General features: G+C 41.9%; 1 protein-coding gene across 5 annotated transcripts in view; it reads right to left on the bottom strand.

The window, feature by feature from the left end:
* Positions 1–23,716, bottom strand: part of Tp63 (tumor protein p63) — a 204,304-nt gene that overhangs the window by 67,267 nt on the left and 113,321 nt on the right. For all 5 annotated transcript variants that reach the window (XM_041677999.1, XM_041677997.1, XM_041677998.1 and 2 more), the window contains exon 4: positions 4,607–4,861. In XM_041677999.1, the coding sequence (XP_041533933.1) occupies positions 4,607–4,861 (255 nt within the window). The remainder of the gene's footprint in view (positions 1–4,606; positions 4,862–23,716) is intronic.

Raw genomic sequence — 23,716 nt, 5'->3', positions numbered from 1 at the left:
TGTGCTGGCAAGGCGAGACTGTTTGAGCCCGGCAAGCAGAAGAAGCAAGATAGGCAATAGCTGTTGGCATTCGGAAAAGCCTGTTTCCATGGTGTGTCCTCTGCCGTGGACTTGGATAGTGGATAATTCTATAGTCTGTTGGGGCTGAAATATGCATGCTAATATCTATAAATCATCAAAAAATTAATGGAAACTCTCTTCTTATTTTTTTAAATTATTATCCGTTATGTAACTGCACCCTCAGCAAAACTGCAATAAACTTGCAATACAAAAAGACTCAAATTCAACTTACAAATTCAAACCCAGCCAAATTAGACTTGGTGAACACATGTGTGCCTATGACTAACGGAGCACTACTACGTACATTTACTCATCTTCTACTCGTTACAACCAAGTATTGATACCCATGCCTGTGAGCAAAGAAAGGAAGACTCAGAGAGGGTGAGTCTGAGGGCAAGTCCACACGGTACCAGTGTGTTGCAGAGATGAAATCTGTGCTTGTGCTTCTTGACATCTTGTTAGTACCATTGTTTCTTATACCCTGTGGCTGATGAGTCTCAGATCAAACGCTGGGCCATTCATGCATTATTAAATAACAGGCCTCTCTAACTCGGGTCAGTTTAATTGTGGAGATAAGAAAGTCTGAAACAAAACCTCAAACTTGTAGTTCACAGGTGTATATATGTATGCAAAATAGAGCAGAGGAACCTATTATCACACTTCACTTAATTTCCTTGGGATAAATTATATATATATCAGCATATATACCATGTATAATATACATAATATTCTTCCAGAACTAGAACAATAGCCCCTGCAGCTATTTAAAGCAGAAGTGGTGAAGGTGCCTGCCCCCATGCTCTGAGCATCTTAGTTAGAGGCTGGGAGTGTTTCTGAGACAAAACCCAGAAGACTCTGGAGGAAGAACATCATGACGAGTTGACACAATGTAGAGGCTCACGGAACACCTTATTAAAGAGTCACTGGAAAGACTAGGCAGAAAGTCTGGCCTCCACTAATGACACCTGCTTCTTCTGCTTTGGGTTTGGGGGAGATCCTAGCATCTTATATAGAATAAATTGCTTTAGATGCATAGGTGCCTAGGGAGTAAGTGTTCTGTAACACAGTCCAAAATACTCTCTGCTAGCTGAACATCAGGGTGCTACAGGACACAGGGGCATCAGCCAGCTCTATAGGACACAGGCCTACTCTTGTCAGTTGGAGAAAGTGGCAGTCTGGATAGGATAGGAAGGATACTATCTAGAGGGAGGGCCATGCGACAGGATTCATCTTGTGATTTATTTATTGAGGCTTCCCATTTTAAAATTGGGGGTAAAAGACTTAGTCATGGGGCAAAAATAAGACAAATACTTATGTAACTCTTCTTTGGTGCTGGAGAGATGACTCAGCAGTTAAGAGCCCTGAGGACCTGGGTTCAATACCCAGCACCCACATGGCAGTGCAAAAACTGTAATTCCAGTTCCAGGGGTTCCAATAGCCTCACAGACATACATGCAGGCAGAACATGAATGAACATAAAATAAAAGTCAGTAATTCTTCTTTATGATGCAAAGCCTGTGCATAATACAAGAATATGTAACTTGGCCCAATAATTAGATGTTGCATATACAAAGCATGGATATCCCTAACTAAGAAATGTTGTCTTCATAGATGGCTACCTCAGGTACCCGACAAGGACTCCAGTGGCCTAGAGTTTTGAAGAGATGCCTGTGACCCTGAAATAAGTCTGCTTGAGAGTGAAAAATTAAATATAATAAAACTATAGTTAGTGTACAATACGCTAGTGGGACTGTTATTCTATAGAGATTGTAGACAACTAAACAGAGTCATCCAAGAGATGTCAAACTGTCTGGCAAGTTCTGCTTCTGCATGGCAGACAGTGTACATGCTGAGAACCTAGTCAGCTCTAAAGCTTTCTGTTCTGATTATTAGTACTGTCACCTCATCTCTGACAGCACTGTCACCATCTTCGTCCTCATCAAAGCACCATGAAACTCCAGATGGCTGAAGTGACTTGGCTAAGGCCACACTACCACCCAAGCTTTCTACCTCTCACCCAGATCTCTAAAATCTAAGTGCTTATATATTTTTCCTGTATGGGTTTCTGATACTGCTATCATAGCAAAGATATTTTATCAGTGTGAATTTCCAAATCTATGTTTTCATGAATCTATGCTTTATGCAGGGGAACTCCAATGCTTTTTGTGAGACAATTTGTTTCTTTGAGAGAAGGTCCTTGATAGTGGGTGGCTAGGATTTGTGTTGAACATCCAAGTGTGTCTTGAGCTTACTGAGAAAGGAGTATTGGGCAGGGGGAGAATGGAGGCAGGCTAGTTTAATGCAACTGCCCCAAGCATTGCTTCCAGAACTTTAGAAGGGAAGTGATAGTCATTTGGTGGTCTCAACATGCCCTTTATGCCTTCAAACAAGCAGACCCAGGACTTAGTAACCAGTCAAGTAATGGTTGCTTCTGAGGCTCACAAATACCGTCTTCCACATCCCACTCTACGTTCACATGTATTTGTAAAAAGGTCTCTGTCCTGGAGGATAGCAGACCATCACCGGGAAATTCCAGTGCATTCTGAAGGCCACTCCGGGTTTGTAAATAAAACGAGATAAAGAACTGTGACACAATTGACAAGCAAGACAGGCAGGGAAGATCATGTGTTAATCTGGCCCTTACATACATGGTTGAAATATGACCCATCACAGAATTGTTTCTCGGACCATGAAAGGAGAGCACTGAAGTAAGATGAATTTGTAGACAATCTAGGGACTTCCCACTTGGGAAGCCACAAAAAGTCAAGCTATACTCCACCGAAGGAGGCAGATCTTAGAAACAGCCCAGATTAAACTTAAACAAACTTAAACAATATCACTTCGCTTAATCTGCATATTCTCCACGTTTCCTCCCAGCAGGATGAGGTAATAAATCCATGCTATTGGCTACACAAATGAGAGGGACAAGGCAAGGACCATATGGGAGATCATGCCAGCAAGTAGTAAGTGTGATGACTGTAGACAATCCTTGAACTCCACTCACCTGGGTGAAGGCAGGCGGTCAACTGAGTACCACCTAGAGGATAAAGGTAGGAGTACTCTCTAGAGAGTTGGGCTTCACAGAGTGGCAAAGAACTGGCCAAGCTCTAAAAATGCTTTTCAGTAGAATAATCATTTTTAGAAGATTCTCATAAATAGTAAATTGTTCAATAAATCTGCACACCTCTATGGTTGGCATCCTTTGGTTAAACTAGTTCAAACCAGTTCTGTAGGAGTCTTCCTTTATGTACTAAGGCCATTATTAATGTTAGCCTGTAGTACAATATAAAAACTGAAAAGTGGGATAAACATTCTTCTACTTTTCCCCCTAGGGCCTCACATACAGGCCCAGTCTTTTAGCAATGGGCTATACCCTCTGTTATCCACTTCCTTTAGACAGGGTCTCATGAAGCTGCTCAGCCTGGCCTCATACTCTCTGCGTAGCCCAGGAAAGGAGCTGAACTGCAAGTCTCCTGCTTGTGCTTCATGAGCAGTTGCAACTACAGGCCTGCATCACCATCCCTAGGTCTTTTTCTTTCTGGATTTGGGGACATGGATGGATGGCCAAGCATTAGAAAACTTGTATCCACAACATATGGGAAGCTAGGTTCTTCAACATTTGAAATCAGAATTCCTTTACACTGACTCAGGCCCCAAAATAGTGGTTTTTGATCGGGGAATAGGCATTGTAAACTAAGTAAGTATATACATACCAACAAATTATGACCCTTGCTATAGAGTCTACATGAACAAGCACATTGGTCATAGGAAATGATGTTTATTGCTTTAAATGGTTGCATTATTTTTGTTAATCACTTCCTTTTTAAGGTTGTTTTTAAACTGATTGTATTGAACTATACAGTTTTCTATGCTTCCCTGCCTTCCTCTCCCCTCCCATTCAACCCTCTCCTATGGTCCCATGCTCCTAATTTACTCAGGAGATCTGGTCTTTTTCTGCTTCCCTTGTAGATTAGACTCATGTATGTCTCTCTTAGGATCCTCATTGTTGTCTAGGTTCTCTGGGACTGTGAATTGTAGGCTGGTTTTCTTTATTTTATGTCTAAAAGCCACTTATGAGTGAGTACATATGATATTTGTCTTTCTGCCTCTGGGTTACCTCACTCAGTATGTTTTCTAGATCCTTCCATTTGCCTGCTAATCACTTCTTACACATCTCCATTTTTTGCAGAGAGGAGATTGGTGAACACACAGCACACCCTGGAAACTGTCCATATTCTAGGACTACGCCATTTCTGGTCACAACACTTTCCATTGTCCTGAAACTACATACAGAGTACCTCTCAGGAGTGGGTCACAGATAGGAACTCATGGGCTGACGTCACTACGCACTGGTCACAACTGGAACATTTGGTTGCCAGGCTAGGCCAGGTTTTTGCATTGACTAACACCTACATGCTCCATAAGTGTTAAATAAGCAAAGACAATTTTTCCCTCATTAGATAAGTAATATATAAACTTGGAAGAGAGAAAAAACTCCTGGGATCTGATGAAGACTGCTCTGGGTGTGGAGGTGAGGTGCACTTACCGTCCAGGTGGCCGACTTGGCGGTGCTTGACTGCTGGAAGGACACATCGAAGCTGTGTGGGCCTGGATAGTCTGTGTTGGAAGGGATGGCAGGGGATGGAGAGAGGGCATCAAAGGTGGAGCTGGGCTGTGCATAGGGCGAGGGTGCCGTCACGCTGTTTTGTGCGTGGTCTGTGTTGTAGGGGCTGGTAGATGACGAGCCATTCTGAATCTGCTGGTCCATGCTGTTCAGGAGCCCCAGGTTCGTGTACTGTGGCTGCAAGGACACCCACACACCCTGATGTTAGTCGTGTAAGCCACAGCTCATTGCTCAATAGAATAATAAAATAAATAAACAAAAAGCATCATTTGGTGTCCTTTGTGAAAAAGTAGATATAAGATCCCAAACACTTCATAACAAGTAAAGCCAGCCATCCCTGGTAGAAGGAAATATCCAATACAGCTGGGTTAGTGTTGGAAGATGGAATTTATGCTTACCCAAAACAGGTACAAAGCGCCCAGGGCACAGTACTGCTTAAACATTATTTGAAATAAATGCTGTCTGCATTTATTGCTTTCTTAAAATAAAAAGCCGCATACAATATTCACAAGGAAAAGAGACCAACTGATTAATTTTAGGAGTTGAGCATCAAATTATTGTAAATATAGGGCAAATTTTCTCTTTAGCATTAAATCTAAATTTATTTGACAAGCAAGTCAGTTCTCAGTGAGATGTTTATGGAATTCGTCAAAATCTTCTTATTTACCTGCAAAACAACTTTCTCATTACCAGAGAGGGGAAGTGATTTACCCAAGCACTGCCCACCAGACGGAGTAGAAGTTCTGTAGCAGCCTTAAGTCAGCTGGCAGTGACAGCTTCCCTTAACCCGAGTTATTCTGAGCCTGTCTCCTGCGGGGTCACTGGCTTGTGGGGCTTATGGCACAGTTTCTGTAGGGGAAAGTCTTGCTTCCCAGCTAATGAAGGGGAGGAGAACCCCCTCCCATTCCACTGGTGCATATTCTTAAGAGGAAACAAGGTGGTTAGTGTTTCAATAGGAATATAACCTCAAGAGACCCAGGCTATGGAATATGAGGACGAACTAAAAGAATATTTTAAAATATTAAAAAAGAAAAAAAAGAAGGAAGAAAGAAGAAATGAGGGCTTGAATTTTATTTTCCATTTCAAACTTTAATAACATGATAACAAGATTTTATCCAACTTAATTCTGTCCCAGGAGGCACTAAATGGACTCCGTCATTCCATTCAGTCCAGAGAGCATCTGCCGCAAGGCCCAGCCGCACACCCAAGCCATTACATTCATGGGCTCACATTCCACTGCTGAATGCCACCTCCCTTTCGCTCTGTAAAGAACCATTAATCTATTTACACTTAGCCCCATGCTGACAAGAGCAGCTGCTTGTCTCCTCTTCTCTCCCTTCTGACTTGGGCAGTGGCTACCCCTCCCCTTCCAGCCTCGACCTCCCTTCCAGACAGGTGTGCTGTGGCTAAGCTACAGGTAGACACCTAGGGGAGAAAAATAAATAAATAAGACTTGAGGAGGTACAAAGGTGTCTATGCCTTGCTGAACTAAAGCTTTTAGGTACCAGGCCGGAGGCCACGGTTTGGGAAAGGAATTGAAGAAATCTTATTTGTGTTTAGTTAAGGGTCAGTATACAAAGCACTCTAGAAAGTCCTGTAGGGATCAGATAATGCTGGCAAGGGCGCGTGCTTCCCTATAGCAGGACAATTAGGGAGGCAGTGGTCCCTGACCAGAAGGAAAGAGAAGCGAGCTGAACACTTTCTCGCAGGCAGTAAATGACCGCTGTCGCACCCCTCCCTGCCCCTCCGGCTACACAGCAGAAACAGCAGCTAACTATGGGCTTGGAGGAGAACAAAGAAACACCGGCCCTTTGAATTCCCACCCCCTCCAAATACATAGAAGGAAAAAAGTTGGGGGCCCCAAAGTTTTAAAAGCCAGTAAGCAAACACATCAATTCTCCAAGGACTTAAGAAAAAGTCAAATTCCATTTACAGAGGCATCTCAAAGGCAAGCCCTGCCCTGGCTGCAAGGCTGAACACAGTTGACACCGAAGAAGAAACTTCCAAAGAAGAGTCTTCCACAACTCTCTGAGAGCCCGGTGGCTGCTGACAGATATGCTTCGGATGCCATGCTAAGTTCTACTCAGCTGAGTAAAATCCTAGACTAGAACTGACTAGAAACAGCATGATTTTTCTGACGAATTCCTTAATATACACAATATAAACCTAAAGTTCTCAGTATTGAGTAGATTCAATTTGTTATCCGGCAATAAAAAGGAGAAAATCACTTCAATTTAAATTCCTCCCAAATTATGCTTTAAAAAGAAATCAATCTAAGTACTGTACTCAACTGTTTCATGTCTTAAAGAAATTATAAATCCAGCACTTCTTTTTGTGGGCTTAGATGAGAACAAAGAAATACATCTTTGACTTTTTTCTAATATCTATAAAGGGAAATGAATAAACAAGGGGCACAGTAAAAACATATACGGGGAAGCCCTCCTTGGACACATTATTACGTTGTTGGGAGTCAGTAAGTCGACAGCCACAGGAAATAACTCTATAGAAGTTGAATTTGAAGTATCCAGTATTTAAACGAGTTCTCGCTTGCTTACTTCTAACCAATGCCCAATGGCTTTCTGAAGATGCTCCCTGTAGGCCTCAAATGGGAAGTTTTCACTTCACTGCCCTTAATCCTAATAGAGACCATCACTTATTGAAGCTGGTGGTAGAAGCATCATTCTCAAGCAAAGTGAAGCTGGTGGAGGGGAGGAAACAGTACTGCCCCCCTCTTTACTCTTGGCAATACCGTGACCACACAGAGGAGCAAGGACTTATGCTAGAATGCTAATTGGTTATTAATGATGACAAGGAGGAATATCAGACACTAGAATGTGACATTTGTGCATCAGACATGAACATTGCCCTGGGAAGAATGAAGACAAAGGGTCTTGATCTTGGGATATCAATAAGGTGAGCTGCAGGTTCACTCATACACAGAAAGAATGGATGTCCAAGTTATGCCCTGTCCTGTCACATCTGACAGAAAAGGCAGCCTTCTTTTCAGAAAACATGAACACAGAAACGGGCACAATTTGTCTGTGACTTACTACACTCCTTATAAAACAAGACAATTGATTTGCTCTGACTTTAGCCAGTTGGTTAATTTTCTGTAGAAGTTACTTGAAATAAAAGACTCCCTGACTGGACCGGAAATACCAGCGACGCTTCTCCCTGAAGCCTCTTCACATCCAACAGAGATTAGCTGATCTTCACACTGAGAGGGTGAAGCACAGAGGGCCCACAAGGCTAGACTACACTCTTGGATGTCATGGAACACCCTTAGAAAGTTGGGGAGCCCAGATACGGTTGTGACAGAAATAGGGGTTCCCCATAGATAAAAATCGGTTTGCTTTCCTCAGGAGCAAAGAACATGTACAATTGTCAGTTACCAAATAGAAGGGAGAGCATTGCCTCTGTCCCCGCTTCCGTGTAAGTTCTGCATGTTCCAGCTGACCTCACCCATTCCTCTGCCACTGGACATCAGAATTAAGACAGCACCAGAGGAGACTAGATTTTCACTGTATGAGTTTTCAAAATGTCTTAAGAGCACAACCCTTGTACCCTCATTTTATTTTTTCTTTCCTCAATTATGGTGTTGTGGCCACTTTAGATTTTGAACATGTTATGTACCTGGATTTTCTATATTATGAATTCAAAAAATATAATGTTTTGATATGTTGTTATAAATAAAGTCTTTCTTAAATACCTGAATTTATAGCCATTTGAAGCTCAAAATTTATCATCTTCCTATACAAAATTAATACCAATAAAGTATCAAATCAAGTTATTTGGACACTGCCTTGCAAATGGGGCTTAAGTAAAACTTGTGTATATAAAAAAATAATCTCTCCCCATAAATTCATCACTAAAAGGCAAATATACCAATCTCTCCTTCTTGGATATTGCTGTCTATGCTGGGTATGTTGAGATCATGTGGAAAAATAACTAGCATTTCATCTGGAAAAGTATTTTTGGCTCTTGACTGTCTGTTAGGTAAGGCCAGGGGATTAGACAGCCTCAGCACTCCTCATGTTTCTCCTCGGATTTTAGAAGTGTAACAGAGCTCTCAGGCTGCTGCCATGGGATTAAAGCCTGGCACTACCAGCAATGTGCTCTTCCCCCCGGGGTGAGGAAGGTGAGCAAATTTGACCCCAGTTTCCTATGGGCTCAGAATCTACATAAAACCACGAAGACAATGCAAAGACAACACCAGTTCTCACGTCCTCGTAGCCCCACTGCGAAGTGATTTTTAAAATAGTGTTATGATCCTACTTTCACAGCAGGTTCATGAAATCATCATTTTTTTCTTTGTTAAGATGTGCCTGGTCAAATCTAAAAAAATGATCTCTTTCAGTGGCATAGCTAGTTTCCTCAGTGGGTAGATAGAGTCTTTGGCCTTGGGCTTAATGGATGGGCCTCTGAGAGCCTTCTATGGCTCCCTTGGGAAAAGAAAACAGTTTCCTCATGGCCTTGGCTTTATAAAGTATCCATTCCCTTACACATTAGCACACAGACAGCATTTTCATCCACGAATATTAGCAGGGTAGAGATTTTCAACAAGCACTGCCCGAGGGAGAAATGCTTGTCATTTTTAAGTCTTCCACCACCTGTCCCCATTCAGAAAATGATGGTTTGTTTTATGCTAGAAATGAACATAATTAACTTCAAGCATGCTGTTTGAGGTCAAGAAAATATTTATAGAAGAATGTTGAATTAGATCAACATCTTTTACCTTAAATGTGTAGGTACTATGATCTTTACTGAAAACAGTATTTTATTAAGCATAAGGTATTTTTCTTCTTTTGTTTGTTACATAGCCATAAAATGAGAGTCCTCGGGAACAAATGTACCCATTCATACAATGAACAAAATGCAAGAAGAAAGTATTAAGACAAAAACAAATCTAAGTATAGGCAAAATGCTTACTAGACTATTTTATCATAAAGTTTTGAGAGTCTTAGAAAACGAAGTTGCTATGACTTATGACAGATGTCTTTAAGAACGCCATAAACAGTTGAGACAAACAGATTAAAGTTTGCTGATCAAGGGGACAAGGATGTCAACAAACGCTACACAGAATTTTGGAAAGCAGAATGTTGAAGATAAAACATAGCTAAAGAGAAGTGTAAAAAGTTCATTTGAGGAAGAGTGAAAATTTAATTCAAGGACTTTATTAAGTACTCACTCTAGTAACCAGGACAGAAATACACACCATGAGGAATATCAATTTAGACACCATTATACACCATGAAAATGTAAGCACGATGGAAAGAAGAAATATACATTTTAATTAATGCTATACTTATTGACGCATTAGAGAAAGATATCCAGAGCTTCGGTTTATTCAACCTGGCAGCTACTCATTAAAATAAAGGCAAAAGTATGTTTGCTTATGGCCATTTTCTCCTATTTTCCTCTCTAAGGGCATCATCAGTCTAGAGTAATCATATACAGTAATGTTGGGAAAAGACAATATATACTAGTAAAGATCTTTAGTGCGAGCTAGTCCATCTACATGGAAAATACAATCCAGCAACTGCCATAGTTCGACAACAATTTCAGTTCATTTGCTTTGTCTATATCAGCAGCCAAGGGGCGATTTCATTGTAGTAGATGTCGTCATGAGCTGTGCATCAATAAAATAACAATGAATGTCCAAAATAACCTCCCCAAAATGTGACATATGTTTAATATTCATATGCAAGGTTCTCTGTGGAAAGATATTAGCTATTATTGATATTAATATTCCTATTAAGTCTTCAGCTGGGCCTTTACGGTATTCAACCACGTTGTACTTTTTGCCCATGTGTCCTCATAGATACCACATTTTATGTTTTTTATAGCTGAGGGAACTTAAACTCAATAGATTAAATAGTACCAAGAGTCATGATGCGACACTAGAGGAGTGAATCCTCTGATTAGCCCTTCATTCTGAGCACCTATGACAAAAATGGAACTGTTTACTTGGAATTCCCATCTGAAAAGTGCTTTCAAGGAAAGCACTTCTTTCATATAGCTAAAGGCTTCCCACTTGCCCAATAAGCCATTTCTTGTTCTCAGAATTCCTGTGCTTAATCTATAGTTCCAAAAAGAACCCCAATTCCCTAGAGCTTCTACAGAAAACACATTGCAAATCTCTTCGTGACACTCTTAGACTCTTTAAGGTGAGCCCCTTGAGAAGACCTGTATTGTCTTAAAAAAAAATGGTCCCTTCTTTAAATTGACCTGGGAGGTAGTGTCACTAAAACTCCCCTTTGGCAAACAGCCCTTCCTTCAACTTTTCAAAAGCGAACTCCTGCTTCATTATTCAATTTTCTGTTTCCATGTTCTCTGCTCAGGCCTTGTGTCACTGACCAGACAGATGATTTCCCCGCTGCTTCCCATTTTCATAACCTTTCCCCTTGCTGCTGTGTAATTATCCCTGCAACTGTCGTCAGGAATACTGTAAACACTGGTCTGCTCTGCCAGACAAGAACCTTAGGTGAGATCATATGTGTTGCAGTCAGTGACAATTCCCTACTACTTGGGAAAGTATCTGGGGCATGGGCACAGTAGATGTCAGGACTCTGTTAAGAAATATATAGAACATTCTTCGACTACCAACCACATTCAAAATGTCTTTCCTTTTTTCCATATAAGCCATGCTGGTATATCCTGAAGTAGCTTTGCGTGCACATTACGTTCCCCTCAGCACTCAACTGTCAGTTGAACAATATAGGGCATCTCTCAGAACCTCCGTGACCCTTGCTTTGTGTTCTTCATGCTCTTGGGAGGCGGGAATCGGGCTTTGAGCTTCAGCGTTGGTGGGAACCTATAGCAGAATAGCCAGAATTGTCACTCCTGATGCAATGAGTAATAGCTGGTGGCTCACACCTAGCTGATGAGCTAACTGAGGAGCCTCTACTTCCTTAAAGTGAACACATAGTCACATCTATGCCAAGGCAGGGATCTTTCACCTGATGGTCTAGACTTTCTTCTCAAAGCAAGTGTGTCAGCAAGAAGAGTCGCCGTCTTGATGGCCTCACTATTATTTACGTCTTGATGGCCTCACTATTATTTACTTCTAAAGGCAATTATGGACAAACATAAGTTCTTTTGAAAAGAAGCCACTTAGAAATAAGTCTTAGCTTCTAATTCATAGGTCATAGACTTGGCCCCGTCCTGTCTGAAGAATTCTGCTCAGAATAATAATATGATTAATGACTTACAAGTGTAAGTTTTGAGGAATCAAGACTTTGGTATATCAAGCTTATAAAGTGTTTCGTGGGAATGATCTAAATTTATGACCTTGTTCCAGACTCTATAATGTACACCCAGAGGCCTCCACAGCAGCCTTTCCTTAAAAGGTATGCACTGAAACAGAAGAAAGCAGTGTGCTCCTGGAGTCTTCACCTCACTCTATTTCTGTTTCCTTGTCTTTGCAGTGCCGGGGATCAAAATTGGGGTCTCTCCTCCATGAGGCCCATGTTCTGCTGCTGTGCTCTGCCCCAGCCCTCTAATTTACTTTGGCTAACTGCTACATATTTCATCTGAGGTAAAGCTTTCGGCGCTTTGCTACACGTTGTAATAAGACATCGTGACGTACCAAGGGTTGGGATATTCTCTAAGCCGGCACTTCTAACTGCAAAACAAGACTGAGGTTAGCAGCTATGGCAAAGGTATGCCTCACTCTGAAAAGCATTTATTTCCTCAGCTCTCCCTCTTTACCTCAACCAAAAAGTGGCACTCCTTCAGTCAGCTCAACAGTGCCTTTGACAGAGAAGGCTTCCATGTCGTGTTTAAGTATAACCACTCCTGGTTTCTCGGGGCATGGAAAATAATCCGAGGAGCGTGTTTGCTCGTCATCAGGCTCCTTCACCCAGATGAAAGTACCCACCTCTCTGGGGATGACCCATGGGCACATAGGAGACAGACTGAATCAAGGAAACAAGGTAGAAGCAAGCAAACACTTCAGCTGCTGTACAAGATAAAGATCTAATCTCTTCGCTTTGTTTTGTTTTTATCACACACACATTCTCTGCCCTCCTGGGTCATCAATTAAATGAAAGTAGCATTTACTCCACCCCAAGTGCCTGTTAGCTAGCGCACAAGCCAGCTGTAAAACAGGAAGCTGCGCCATTTCTTCAAAGATGTTGCTTGCTACTGGAAATTTGCTGGAAGTGAATAAAACTCATCTTACTGCAAGAACCCCCAAATCAACCAAACAAACAAACAACATGCCAGACAGCAAGGAAACCATGTGTTATGTTTCCTTCAAAACATACCAAGGACAAGGCTGGCATGTCTTTATTATTCTGCACAACATTTAAAAAAAGCATTTATTTTTAATAAGAAGGTACCTGGAACTATACACATTTCTATCTGAAAATACCATTTAAAGCCAATGCAATAGGTGGCTTTCCAAAACATTCAGAGAACACTAGTGAGTAGCCCTGGAGAAGACTCGCAAGTAAATATGCATTCTCTATCCTTTGGGATTGATTCATCAGGAGAGAGAGAGAGAGAGAGAGAGAGAGAGAGAGAGAGAGAGAGAGAGGGAGGAGACACCTGGCACACCACACAGGTCCAGGAGACTGAAGTCTTGCTCTGAAAGTCAGAATGAAGGACTTCATGGCTAGAGTTCTTGGTTTCCTCAGAGCCTTAATGGCTGCAAGGGGCTTCATCTGGAGATAAAATGATGATCACGTGGGTATTGGAGTACCAGAAGAAAACAGGCAGAGGGGTCTCCTCCTCCATCTCCTCAGTCAGATTTTGAGCCTTTTAAGCACTCGGACATTGTCCCCTGAAGAATTTCCTGTGTACTAGGCTTACAAGAGTTTCCTTGACCTCACCTGTGCTGCCAGCTCTCTCTGTGTAGGGGTCCCATAGGTCCTCCCAGGCTCTATTTAAAGGGAGTCCAGCCATTCCCCTGCGTCTGATGTTGTCCTTTGTGAGGGATAATGGTTTTCCTTTTAATTCAGAGCCCATCAATTGAGTGACACTAATCCAGACTGATTTGAGTAAACAGAGTTTATTCCACATTGTCTCTGTGATCTGAGAAAGAAGCACCTTGAGAAAGATCACTGCCTGGTTTGGAAACGGCCCCTGTGGGGCTTTTGCGCAAGCTTGAAAGGCAGACAGGAAAGGCCTGCACAGAGCCCTGTCCAAAGCCAGCCCTCTTTGGGGGAAGGGGAGATGGAAATTCTCCCAGGGGTATTAGACTAACTGCACCTATTAGTGGCTTCTGCACCAGTAAGAACAGAGAACTGTTTCCTTTGTAGTGTTTCCAGAGTAGCTGACCAGAGAGGCTCATGGGTTTCTTCCTCTGACAACACGCCACGGCTTTTAGAAACATTTGGTATTGGTCTTTTGCTTGTTTGTTTGTTGCTGTTGTTTCTTTGTTTTGTTTTAGCTCTTAAGAAGCAGGAAAAAAAATGAAGTTCAGGTTACAAGTTTTGAATGAAATATCAATTTTTTGAAAAGTATTTCATCCTTAGCCCCTCTCCTATCATCAGTGTGTGACTCGCCTTAATAATACCAGTTAGTAGATTTTAAGTTGACAAATGGGTATTATCTGGGGAAGGCATCTCAGTTCAAATCTGCAGTTGTCCAATGTTACTTTGTCTTCAAAGAAGAAACTTGAACGCTTTCATTTAAAACTTAGGGCATATAAACCAGTGACAGTAAAACATCAAATAAGCTTAGAAATGAAAAGTCCCATGTCAGAAGGGTGTGGTAGCACACACCTTTGATCCCAGCACTTGGGAGGCAGAGGCAGGCAGATCTCTGTGAGTTCCACACCAGCCTGGTCTACAGAGCGAGTTCTAAGACAGTTAGGGCTACACCAGAAACAGTATCTTGAAAAACAAACAAACAAAAGTCCCCTATCTTTTTTTTTTCACTGGAAAATGTAGAGGAATACAATTTTGAGTAGAATACTACCAGATAAAGTAAGAAAAGCAAACGTAGAGTATAAACTATCGTCTTTGTGAAGATTCTATAGATACTTCATTCAATTACTTCTTCAAGAGGCTGAAGAGCAAACGGCAACAGTTTTGTGAAACTTTTCTGTTTGCTCTGATGCATCCAGAGCCAAAAGTATAAGGCTGGACACTCCCTGAATCTGCTTGGTTTAGGGGAGCATTGAACTGGGGAAGAAGAGACAGAAAGAGAAACAAGTGTGAGGACTAGGGTAACCTTAACTTGCAGCAATCCTCCTGTCTCTGCCTCAAGAGTGTTGGGATTACAGGCTTGTACCACCACAGCAGATTTTTCTTGGCCTTTAAATCAAGTCACTAAGCACTCTGTCACCATCAACCCACCCCATGGCCTGTCCTGCCCCTCTTGCTCTTCTACCCTCTGCTCTCTTTGGTTGTCTGTATGCCTTCCTTGGAGACGGAGGCGTCTGTGGCTACTACTTACTTGTTTCTGCCTTCCTCACAAAGATAGTTGGTGTGTCTAAACTTAGTTTCTAGGACATACTGAGTCAAGTGGAAATGTTACTTCTAATGGAAAAAAAATAATCCGTATGGTTTGTAGCTGCTGTCTGATCCACAGGCAAATCCATACTACTACTCATTTGGGGGTCTTTATTTAGGAAAAGAATAAAAAGTAGAATAGAATCCATTTATAGAGTAACTGAAAAATTTGTGTACTTACTAGGACATTTTTGCAAATAAAAAGGGGTACTATTAATAATTTTGTTGGAATAGCAGATATAGACAGGGTAAAACAACACTAAATATTTGCAGTTTATCTATGTCAGAAACCACAGCTACTACAGGGTGCTATGGGCAGAGAGTACTTCAGTTCAATGCGGCCCGAGAAACAGTTAGTTTTGCAGTGAAGTGGTAGCCCTTCTTGCAGAGCTGGTAGCCGAGGTAGAGTGCAAGAAATATGTTTTTCTGCTGTCATGCAGCCCCTGGCTAAGCCATGTATTCTCCCCAAGAGCCCTGACATAGGTCTCTGATTACACACGTCTCTGCTCAGAGCCCATCCCACATTTGCCACGGCTATGGTGTCAGCATACTCCCCTCTCAGTAACATGCTCCTTGCTCAGCCACTCTCTCTAAGATGTCTGACTCCATGTCCCAATGACACCCTCCTTTCTCTTCCACTGAACTGCATACATGACCTTTCTGAGCATGCCAGTCCTGTGCCTTCTCTGCTTGATCACTTTCCCGAAAATCTTCCTTCCCCCCTGTAAACCTAGGACTTAGGAAGTTCTATGCGTCTATCCAAGTTCAGCTGCATCTTACATCTACCTCTGAGTTTCCCTGGTCCTCTTATCAGGGGCTTTTATTCTCTCTTCTCTGACACTTTTCACAATGCTCACACTTTCACACTGCAGCAAAGACCTCTATCAACTATGTCATTTGCTTTTGAAACTTTACTCTTAAGGGAATGGAAATAAGATGAACTTTGGGTCAACTGCCTTTCTTGAACCTTTCAAGTCACTGTGCTCTAAACCCAAATGCGCTATCCTGTTGGATTCTCTATGTGCCATTAACATTAGTAATGGATTGTAGATAACACTGTGCCCATCACCTAATCTTCTCATCACGTATCAGAGGAGGAAAACCTTGCCATCTTTAAAAAAGTAAAGCTCTTGTAGCAATTATGAAAAGACTTTAAAAAAAAGCTGAGTTCTTTTTTGATCATTGGCTCTGTCTCCACTTATTGATATAAAAGAAAAAGTGAAAAATACTCAAAGATAAAGGGAAAAGTTTAATTTGATAGCCATAGGGAAGATATATTAACCTATATTCTTTCCTACGTCATCAAATGCACATCAAAGAAAGCTAGCGTACTTTCTGTGACCACGTATTTCTTAATTTCTTATTGCTCAAATTCTCCATAAACAAAGTCTCATGGCCACAGATACATATTTCCCTAACAGGGCTGCATACAGAATTTATTGTAAATCCTCTGTGTTCGACTCTAAGAAATTTGGAGCAAAGCTGCATTCAGGAGATGAACGTAGTCTGTCGGAAGAACAGCCATGCCATTTGGCGGCTGCGGGTAACACCCCTTCCTACTTCTCCCCTTGTACACCCCCGCTGAGGAGCGCTGCTCTTCTGAAACAGTCAAACACATTCTCCCTTATCTAGATAAAGGATGAGTGTTTCATTATCAGCCAATCTCTTTTCCAATAGTAATGAGGAAGGCATGATCTATGGCCAGCCATCTAAGATCTCTTTCTCCCGGTCCCTTCTGGGCTTGAGGGCACCCAATTGGAAAACAGGCAGGGCGAGGCAGTGCAGCCCTGTGGAGAGCAGATACAGCATGGCTGACACTGAATTCAACCTGCTGCCTGCCGAGGCCTGCCACGCAGCGTGCGAACCCTGGGGACTACCATTTTATTGGAAGAATGTTCCTTTCTATTTAAAACATAGCCAGTAGAAACAGGACAGAGATAGGAAATGCTTGCTGAGGGCATGCAGGCCCTAAGGTCAGCGGAGTAGGCAGTGACCTGGCCTGTCGGGGTGGGGGGTGGGGGTGGGGGTGGGGCTCGCTGCTATCTTAGCTCTTTCCCCAAAGCTTTTCGTAAGGGTTTCACGGAAAGCTGTCTGGATAGCTAGGTGAGTTACAATCGTCTGCTTCAGAGTGCATACAACTGTCCCAAGGTGTGCCTGATAAAAATAATTGTAAATGGCACACAATCGGACACATGAAGCACTCTCAAATATAAAAAGAAAAACAGTAAACTCTGAGTAGGAAAATGGAGGCTTGGAGTCTTGGGTTCTGTTTAGGATCAATCCACCAAACTGTCCTCTGTCACCAAAAACTGTGCAAGGGATGTTTAAGCAAAGGTCTCTTTCTAAAAATGGAGCTTCTCTCTTCTCTCTCCCTTTCCACTCCCACCGCCTAACTACATGAACACTCATCTCCCTCTCCCTACCACATATACTCATGAGCATGCGCGCATACACACACACACACACACACACACACACACACACACTGAGATATCAATACAGTGCAGTGGAGTGTGGTGCCAGTCCAGTGTTTTCGGCTGTGTTGTTGTTTTAGAAAGTAGAGCTTAATCTGTGAGGAAATGCCTTTCTCGTGACATTTTATCTGAGTCTGGGTTGGTCCCAAGCTTGGCACTGGATCCCAGTGCTTGCTTGTTGCTTCTCCATTGTCACACCGGGGCAGAACGTGAAGCCCTGCCTGTCACATCTTGCCCATATCCTCCTCCCTTCTGGCCCTTTTCCTCTTCGCTAGTTGCTGCCCCCATCCGGCTTTATTGGAGGGAAATAACTGGAAAGTTAAAAACAGTGTAGCGAAGGAGCATACTGTGCTTTAATTAATTTTATCAGTTTGAGTTGTTAGTAAGTTAAACTAAAATATTAATTAAGCCAAAAAGTACATTATAGTCATTAAACAATTCTCTCTAGATATCTTAGTCCTTTTATAACACAGATCTGCCCAGTTTTAACAATTCTTGCTACTTCGATATTGATGGATACCAACGTGCCACAGCTTTTTATTAAGTCTTCATATTCGCAGAAACATGTGGATCCAAATATTCCATATACTTCTATGGGACAGTGCGCTTCGAGGCAGCGGTCCATATGAAAGAGAAGCCTAGGCAAACAAGGGGGTCAGTCTTTGCAGACCCCAGCTGTGAAGTTAATGCATAACGCACACACTGGTGGGAGAATATGAAGCTACGAAGCCAGTGTGTGAGACAACAGAAGAGAGTCGCTTGCTCATGTTCTCTCCTAGCTGTTTCCTACAGAGCTCAGCAACATTCCAGCAGCCAGCACAGCCTCCTCGGAACCCTGACCATTCTTCCGCCGAACGTTCCAAAACCCCTAAGCCCGTGTAGAGGAATTGCTGTCACAATGAGGCTGCCATATTCTCACGACAAAAATGACTTTGTCTACAAAAGGCAGTCTTCCCACAGAGATACACTATTGCCGTGGGGTTTGTAAGACTGTCTTTCTTTTCTGACACTACATTTTCTTTAAAGCAAACATTTCCTTTAACCTGACACGGGGCTTGAACTCTCCTCACCCGTATCTCCGAACTAACTTGCGCTCTTCTTTTCACGCTTACCCACAGAAAGCTTTTTCTTAGACACTCCTGAAATCCTGCGCAAACTAGTTCACAAATACAGACAAAAATCAGACGGATAGAGAGATCCTCTCTTAATTATGAAAACAGGACAACATCAGACCCAGTGGAAACAGCAAGAAAAGCAGACTAGGTACAGGCATTTCTTTAAATTGTTTGCTAACATTTTAAGCTACCTTTCAGTGTTAAAGCAGAACGAGAAACTCAAGTTTCTCTGGCAAGGCCGAGCAAGACTGCGTGTGTGCCTGCTTTAAAGGAAAGCGGGCACTTCCTTTTCCTCCTGGAGAGAACTTGATATTTCCCCCGTTCTATTTGCACAGTTTGGGCGTCTAGACAACAGCATGGTCAATAGCAGCGCCGGCCCCACTTGCTGCCTTTGTGTGTCTTCCTCTTGTGGTCTGCACTGATGGTTGTGCGTTCTGTTTTGACTTTTGAAAAGCTTGACTCCCATATCCCAGTCTCCTTTTTCCAGGCATTCACCTGTAAGTGTTCTCATCAGAAACACTGAACCCCCTCTCTCTCCCAACAGCCATCCCCTGGACCCCTCACCCCACCCTCCCACCTCAATCTGATTAGTGTCAACACAGCTGCCTCTTCCTAGGAATGTAAACTAATATTGTTGTTAGGCCTCTGGACCTGAGGAAACTTCCTCAGGGCCGGCCAGTCTCATCAGCCACTTACTTCCCCGACATCCTGGTGTCCAGTGATTTAAATCCCTACATCAAACAAGAGCAGAGAATCACCAGTTCCTTAAACTCGTGAAGGTTCGAATGCTCACTCTCGTGTACACATGCATAAATGGTTAATAGCGCACTATTCCAAAGTAACTCATCTATCTACAGAAAACTTTTAAGTCAGTCAGCACACAATGCGGACAGGACTCAAGGATCTTCAAATTTAACGGAGCTTCCAGACAGATACAGTGAAAAGTGATAGCTTTAAACAAACCTACTTCATTACCTTAAACAAATTATCTTGCTTTTAATATGAAGCCTGAAGAACGGAGCAGTTAATGTACAATCAATTGATTTCTCTCCCCGGTACATGAGCTCCCATCACTGTTCCTAGCGGAATGTGCTCTGCTTCTACTGCCTTTATGAAAAAGTAAATTTTCTACAATCCGAATATTGTGTTTCTTCAAATACATAATGTTACCCTGGAATATTTCCTTTCCCCTGTGCTCCCACTGTTTCATCTGATTCTCAAGGAAAATCAAAGACACTCTTACAGCCACGACAGAAAACATTATTGAAGAAAAGGAGATTCCTACATACAACTTGCAAACACATTCCATTGGGTCGCTAGAACCACAACTACACAAGTTCTTATTTAAAAGAATAAGAAGAGAAGAAAAACGTCTTTATGCAGAGTGCTAAAATCTAAAAGCCTTACCTCACTAAATTGAGTCTGGGCATTGTTTTCCAGGTACAACATGTTAGCAGTGAGACTGGTCAAGGCTGCTCTTCTCTCTTCTGCTTCCAGGGTTTTGCCAGCCCCCCCACCCCCTCTGAGAGCCTTTCGCTACGAATCTTCTGAGAAGATAACAGAAAATCAGGTGCCTCTCTCTTTCTCTCTCTGTACATACTTTAAGGTTCTCTAATATATACCCAACTATAGGCATGAGGGGCGGGACTCTTCACTTTACCTGTCCAATCCATCAACTTCCACCTGGGCTCCTCCACTCCAATGGAGTGAAGCCTCTCCCATCTCATTAAGTAGTTAGAATTCCTTATCACCAATCTTTAAAAGCAAAGGGGTGGGGGGGAGAGAAAGGCAGGAGACAGACAGGTAAAACTTTCCCTGTCTCTTTCATAAGAAAGTGCACTCTGTCCCAAAAACAAAACAAAACAAAACCCTCCTTCAATCAAGCCTACCCCCACCACCCCCACCACCCCTAGCAGGACAGGCAGAAGGCAAGGCATTGCACAAAGTTCTTACTACACTTTGCAGTGGAAAAGCAGAAATTCTGGGAAAGTTTTGGAAGGCTGCTTCTTCTTCTTCTTTTTCTTCTTTTTTCCCCCAAAACTGCATTTGGGGTTTTTAAGAATGACTACAGAAAGAAAGGGAAATTGCTCGTATATTTTCTCAGTATAAACCTTAAAAAGGTATGTTTTGCTTGCTACCCAAGTGTTCAATATATTTTTTATCATACATAAACAAGGGGACTGATATCAAACAATGCCAGCAGAAGCCACTTGATTTTCCAGAATAGATTTCATCAAGCAATTAAAACCCCCAGCCACGCTAAAGTTGTCAAAGCAAACATCCATATTAAATACAATAAGCACAGGCATTGAAAAATATATCCATGCTCCCCAAACCTTCCTCTTACTTGTATATTCCTTTTCTCTATTATATTCAGTTTTTATTAAGGTTTCAGAGATACTATTTCCTTAAAAGTATAATAAAATTCAAATTGATTATTTTCTGGGCTATTTCTATGTCAGTGACTAAAAGAGTGTATCTTTCTCTTTCGTCATAGTTAAATGGATTTGCATAAATGCATAAGGATAATCTTATAGGCTCTGGCTCCGGTTACCAGACTCAGTGGAGATGGAGTATACCCAAGTTCTGAGGTGATTGCTAACACTCTCTGCTCTGTCTTTATCACCCAGGGCTTGAAATGCAGCTAGCCTTATATCTGAATACTCATCTGCTCTGAATCAGAAACGCACTTCTCTCAACTATACCTCAGATTAGAAATGGATATTAGGTTTCTTGTAAAATTTAGGAGAAACAAATTAGAACAAAAATTTAGAAGTCATACTAGATTATTAAAATATCAGAATTAAAGTTTACATGTTGTCATAGTTTATATTTGTTTCCATTTATTTCTGTTTTATATTCCAGGCTTCATTAAGGGAAGGAATGAGATAATCATTAGAATCAAGGTTATTTTAAGGACCAATGAGTAATGAAGCTTTTTTTCTTAAAAAAAAAAAAACAACTCCCATAATATAATTTGATCTGAAATATTCAAGAATATGAGATTTTAAATACTACGAAATTATTTCACACAGAACATTCACCTCTTTACTTAGATATTCGGAGGAATGGCTTTTCTTACTAACTTAACCAAACAGGAAGTGGGTGGGAGGGCTTAAAAATAAAGCAGAATCATTAACTTCACATCCTTCCAGTTACTCCCACGGACAGGTTAAGGGTCAGCATAAAACCTGGATGATCCCAGGTATGTCTTTAAAGCAGGTATTGGACCCAGCACCCCGCTTGGAATGGGGTCCCCCAGGAACTGCAAGCCCGACAGGGGAGTTTCATTCAGCCTGAATGAATTTTGCTAGAGAATCACTGTATTAAAGTAAATCTGTCACTGCACAAATTTTTATACTAATTTGATAGTGCAGTCATTTGAATCCCTTAACTGAGCTCATTAATTACATATAATCAAAGGGTAAACAAACTTCTTTAACAAAGTTTAAAGATTCCTGGTAGGATTTGAGGAAGAATTATCTTATTCTTTCTATATGCCAATCACACACAAACAGCTCCTTCTGTGGCCTCAGTCAGACAGGAACCAGGATTCAGACAGAAATCTCCCAGTCTTGTGCCAAGGCTGTTTGAGAACCTTGGGAAGTTGAGGAAAGGAGCCTGACAGGGAATTTGGAGAGGCAGTGTTCCCAGTTCTGGCTTTAGCAACCTTCACGCCCCAAGGGGAAGTTACTCAACCAGGCCAGATTCAGATTCCTCCTTTGGGAAATGACAGCGTGGAGGAGCTCAGCATTCCTAAAGACCTTTACAAAGAGGGAAGTCTGTGTCTTTGCCCAGGATTAAGAGACATGCTACAGAGGTTTCTCTCATTTTATCTTGATAGCTATAGCTGTCCCCCAGTGTGCTTGTTTCTCCAATGTACAGATAATGTACTTAAGCCACTTAGATACTTAACCACTCAAAGGACATAGAGAAAAAGAAGCAATGTACTGGGAACCAAACCACATGCTGTTTATTTATACTTTTTGCTTTAGGACAGTCCCATGAGGAAAAATTAGCTAATTGTCCATGTCAATTTGAACTTAACATAAACATATTCATGAGTGCTAATTAAAGTGTATCTGATAATGTTTGGTTTCAGAATTAGCACCCTGGATATAAGCGCCGTGCACTTAACCAAGCTGGCGGTTATGGAGAAGTAACAGTTCCTTGTGCTGTGCTTTCCCTGGGTTCTCAGTGATTCCGGAAAACTTCAACCCAGGCAATGGAGGGTGGAATAAGGAGCATCATGGCACAAAAACGGCTCTATCTGTGACATATAGAAACAATAAGTTTATCCTAGGGGTGGGGGTTAGAGCAACAGAAGGAAAAAGTATAGGCTTTGTGGAGTTAAGTCATGTACACAGTAGAGTCCCCATCGAGAAACTCATTTTCTTAACCTGAAAGAGAAGGGAGGTTAGCAGACAAGACTATCAATACTTGGGATTATTTATTTGCCAAAGGAACCCCACAATTGGTGACTTGTTTTATGGCATCAATTAAACTAAGAAGAATGTATATCTAGCTCTAAGTTTAGTCATCTTTCAATGACTTAACCAGAAGGTCACTACCTGACTGACCCAAGGAAAGGAAGAAATTATCTCTCCTGGATCCTAGAGTCATCATCATCCCTTTACCTTTCCTAGAGGGGATGATGGGGCACTCACAAGGTGTCCCAGTGACAACTATTAAGAAAGAGGTTCTGGTGGCACACAGCTTTAATCTCAGCACTCAGGAGGCAGAGACAGGTGGATCTCTGAGTTCGAGGCCAGGCTCGTGAGTTCCAGGGCAGGCTCTAAAGCTACAGAGAAACCCTGCCTGTCTCAAAAAAAAAAAAAAAAAAAAAAAAAAAAAAAAAAAACAAAGAGAGAGAGGGGAAGTGGAGGGAGGAGGGAGGAAGGAAAGAAGGAACGAAGGAAAGAAGGAAGGAAGGAAGAAAAAGAAAGAAAGAAAGAAAGATGTTCTAATCCATTGGCATCTGTC

Source organism: Microtus oregoni, unplaced genomic scaffold, assembly GCF_018167655.1.
Source record: "Microtus oregoni isolate MIOR12 unplaced genomic scaffold, Mior012 000029F_ref0000214, whole genome shotgun sequence".
Lineage (NCBI taxonomy): Eukaryota > Metazoa > Chordata > Mammalia > Rodentia > Cricetidae > Microtus > Microtus oregoni.
This window is presented reverse-complemented; position numbering and strand designations above follow the sequence as displayed.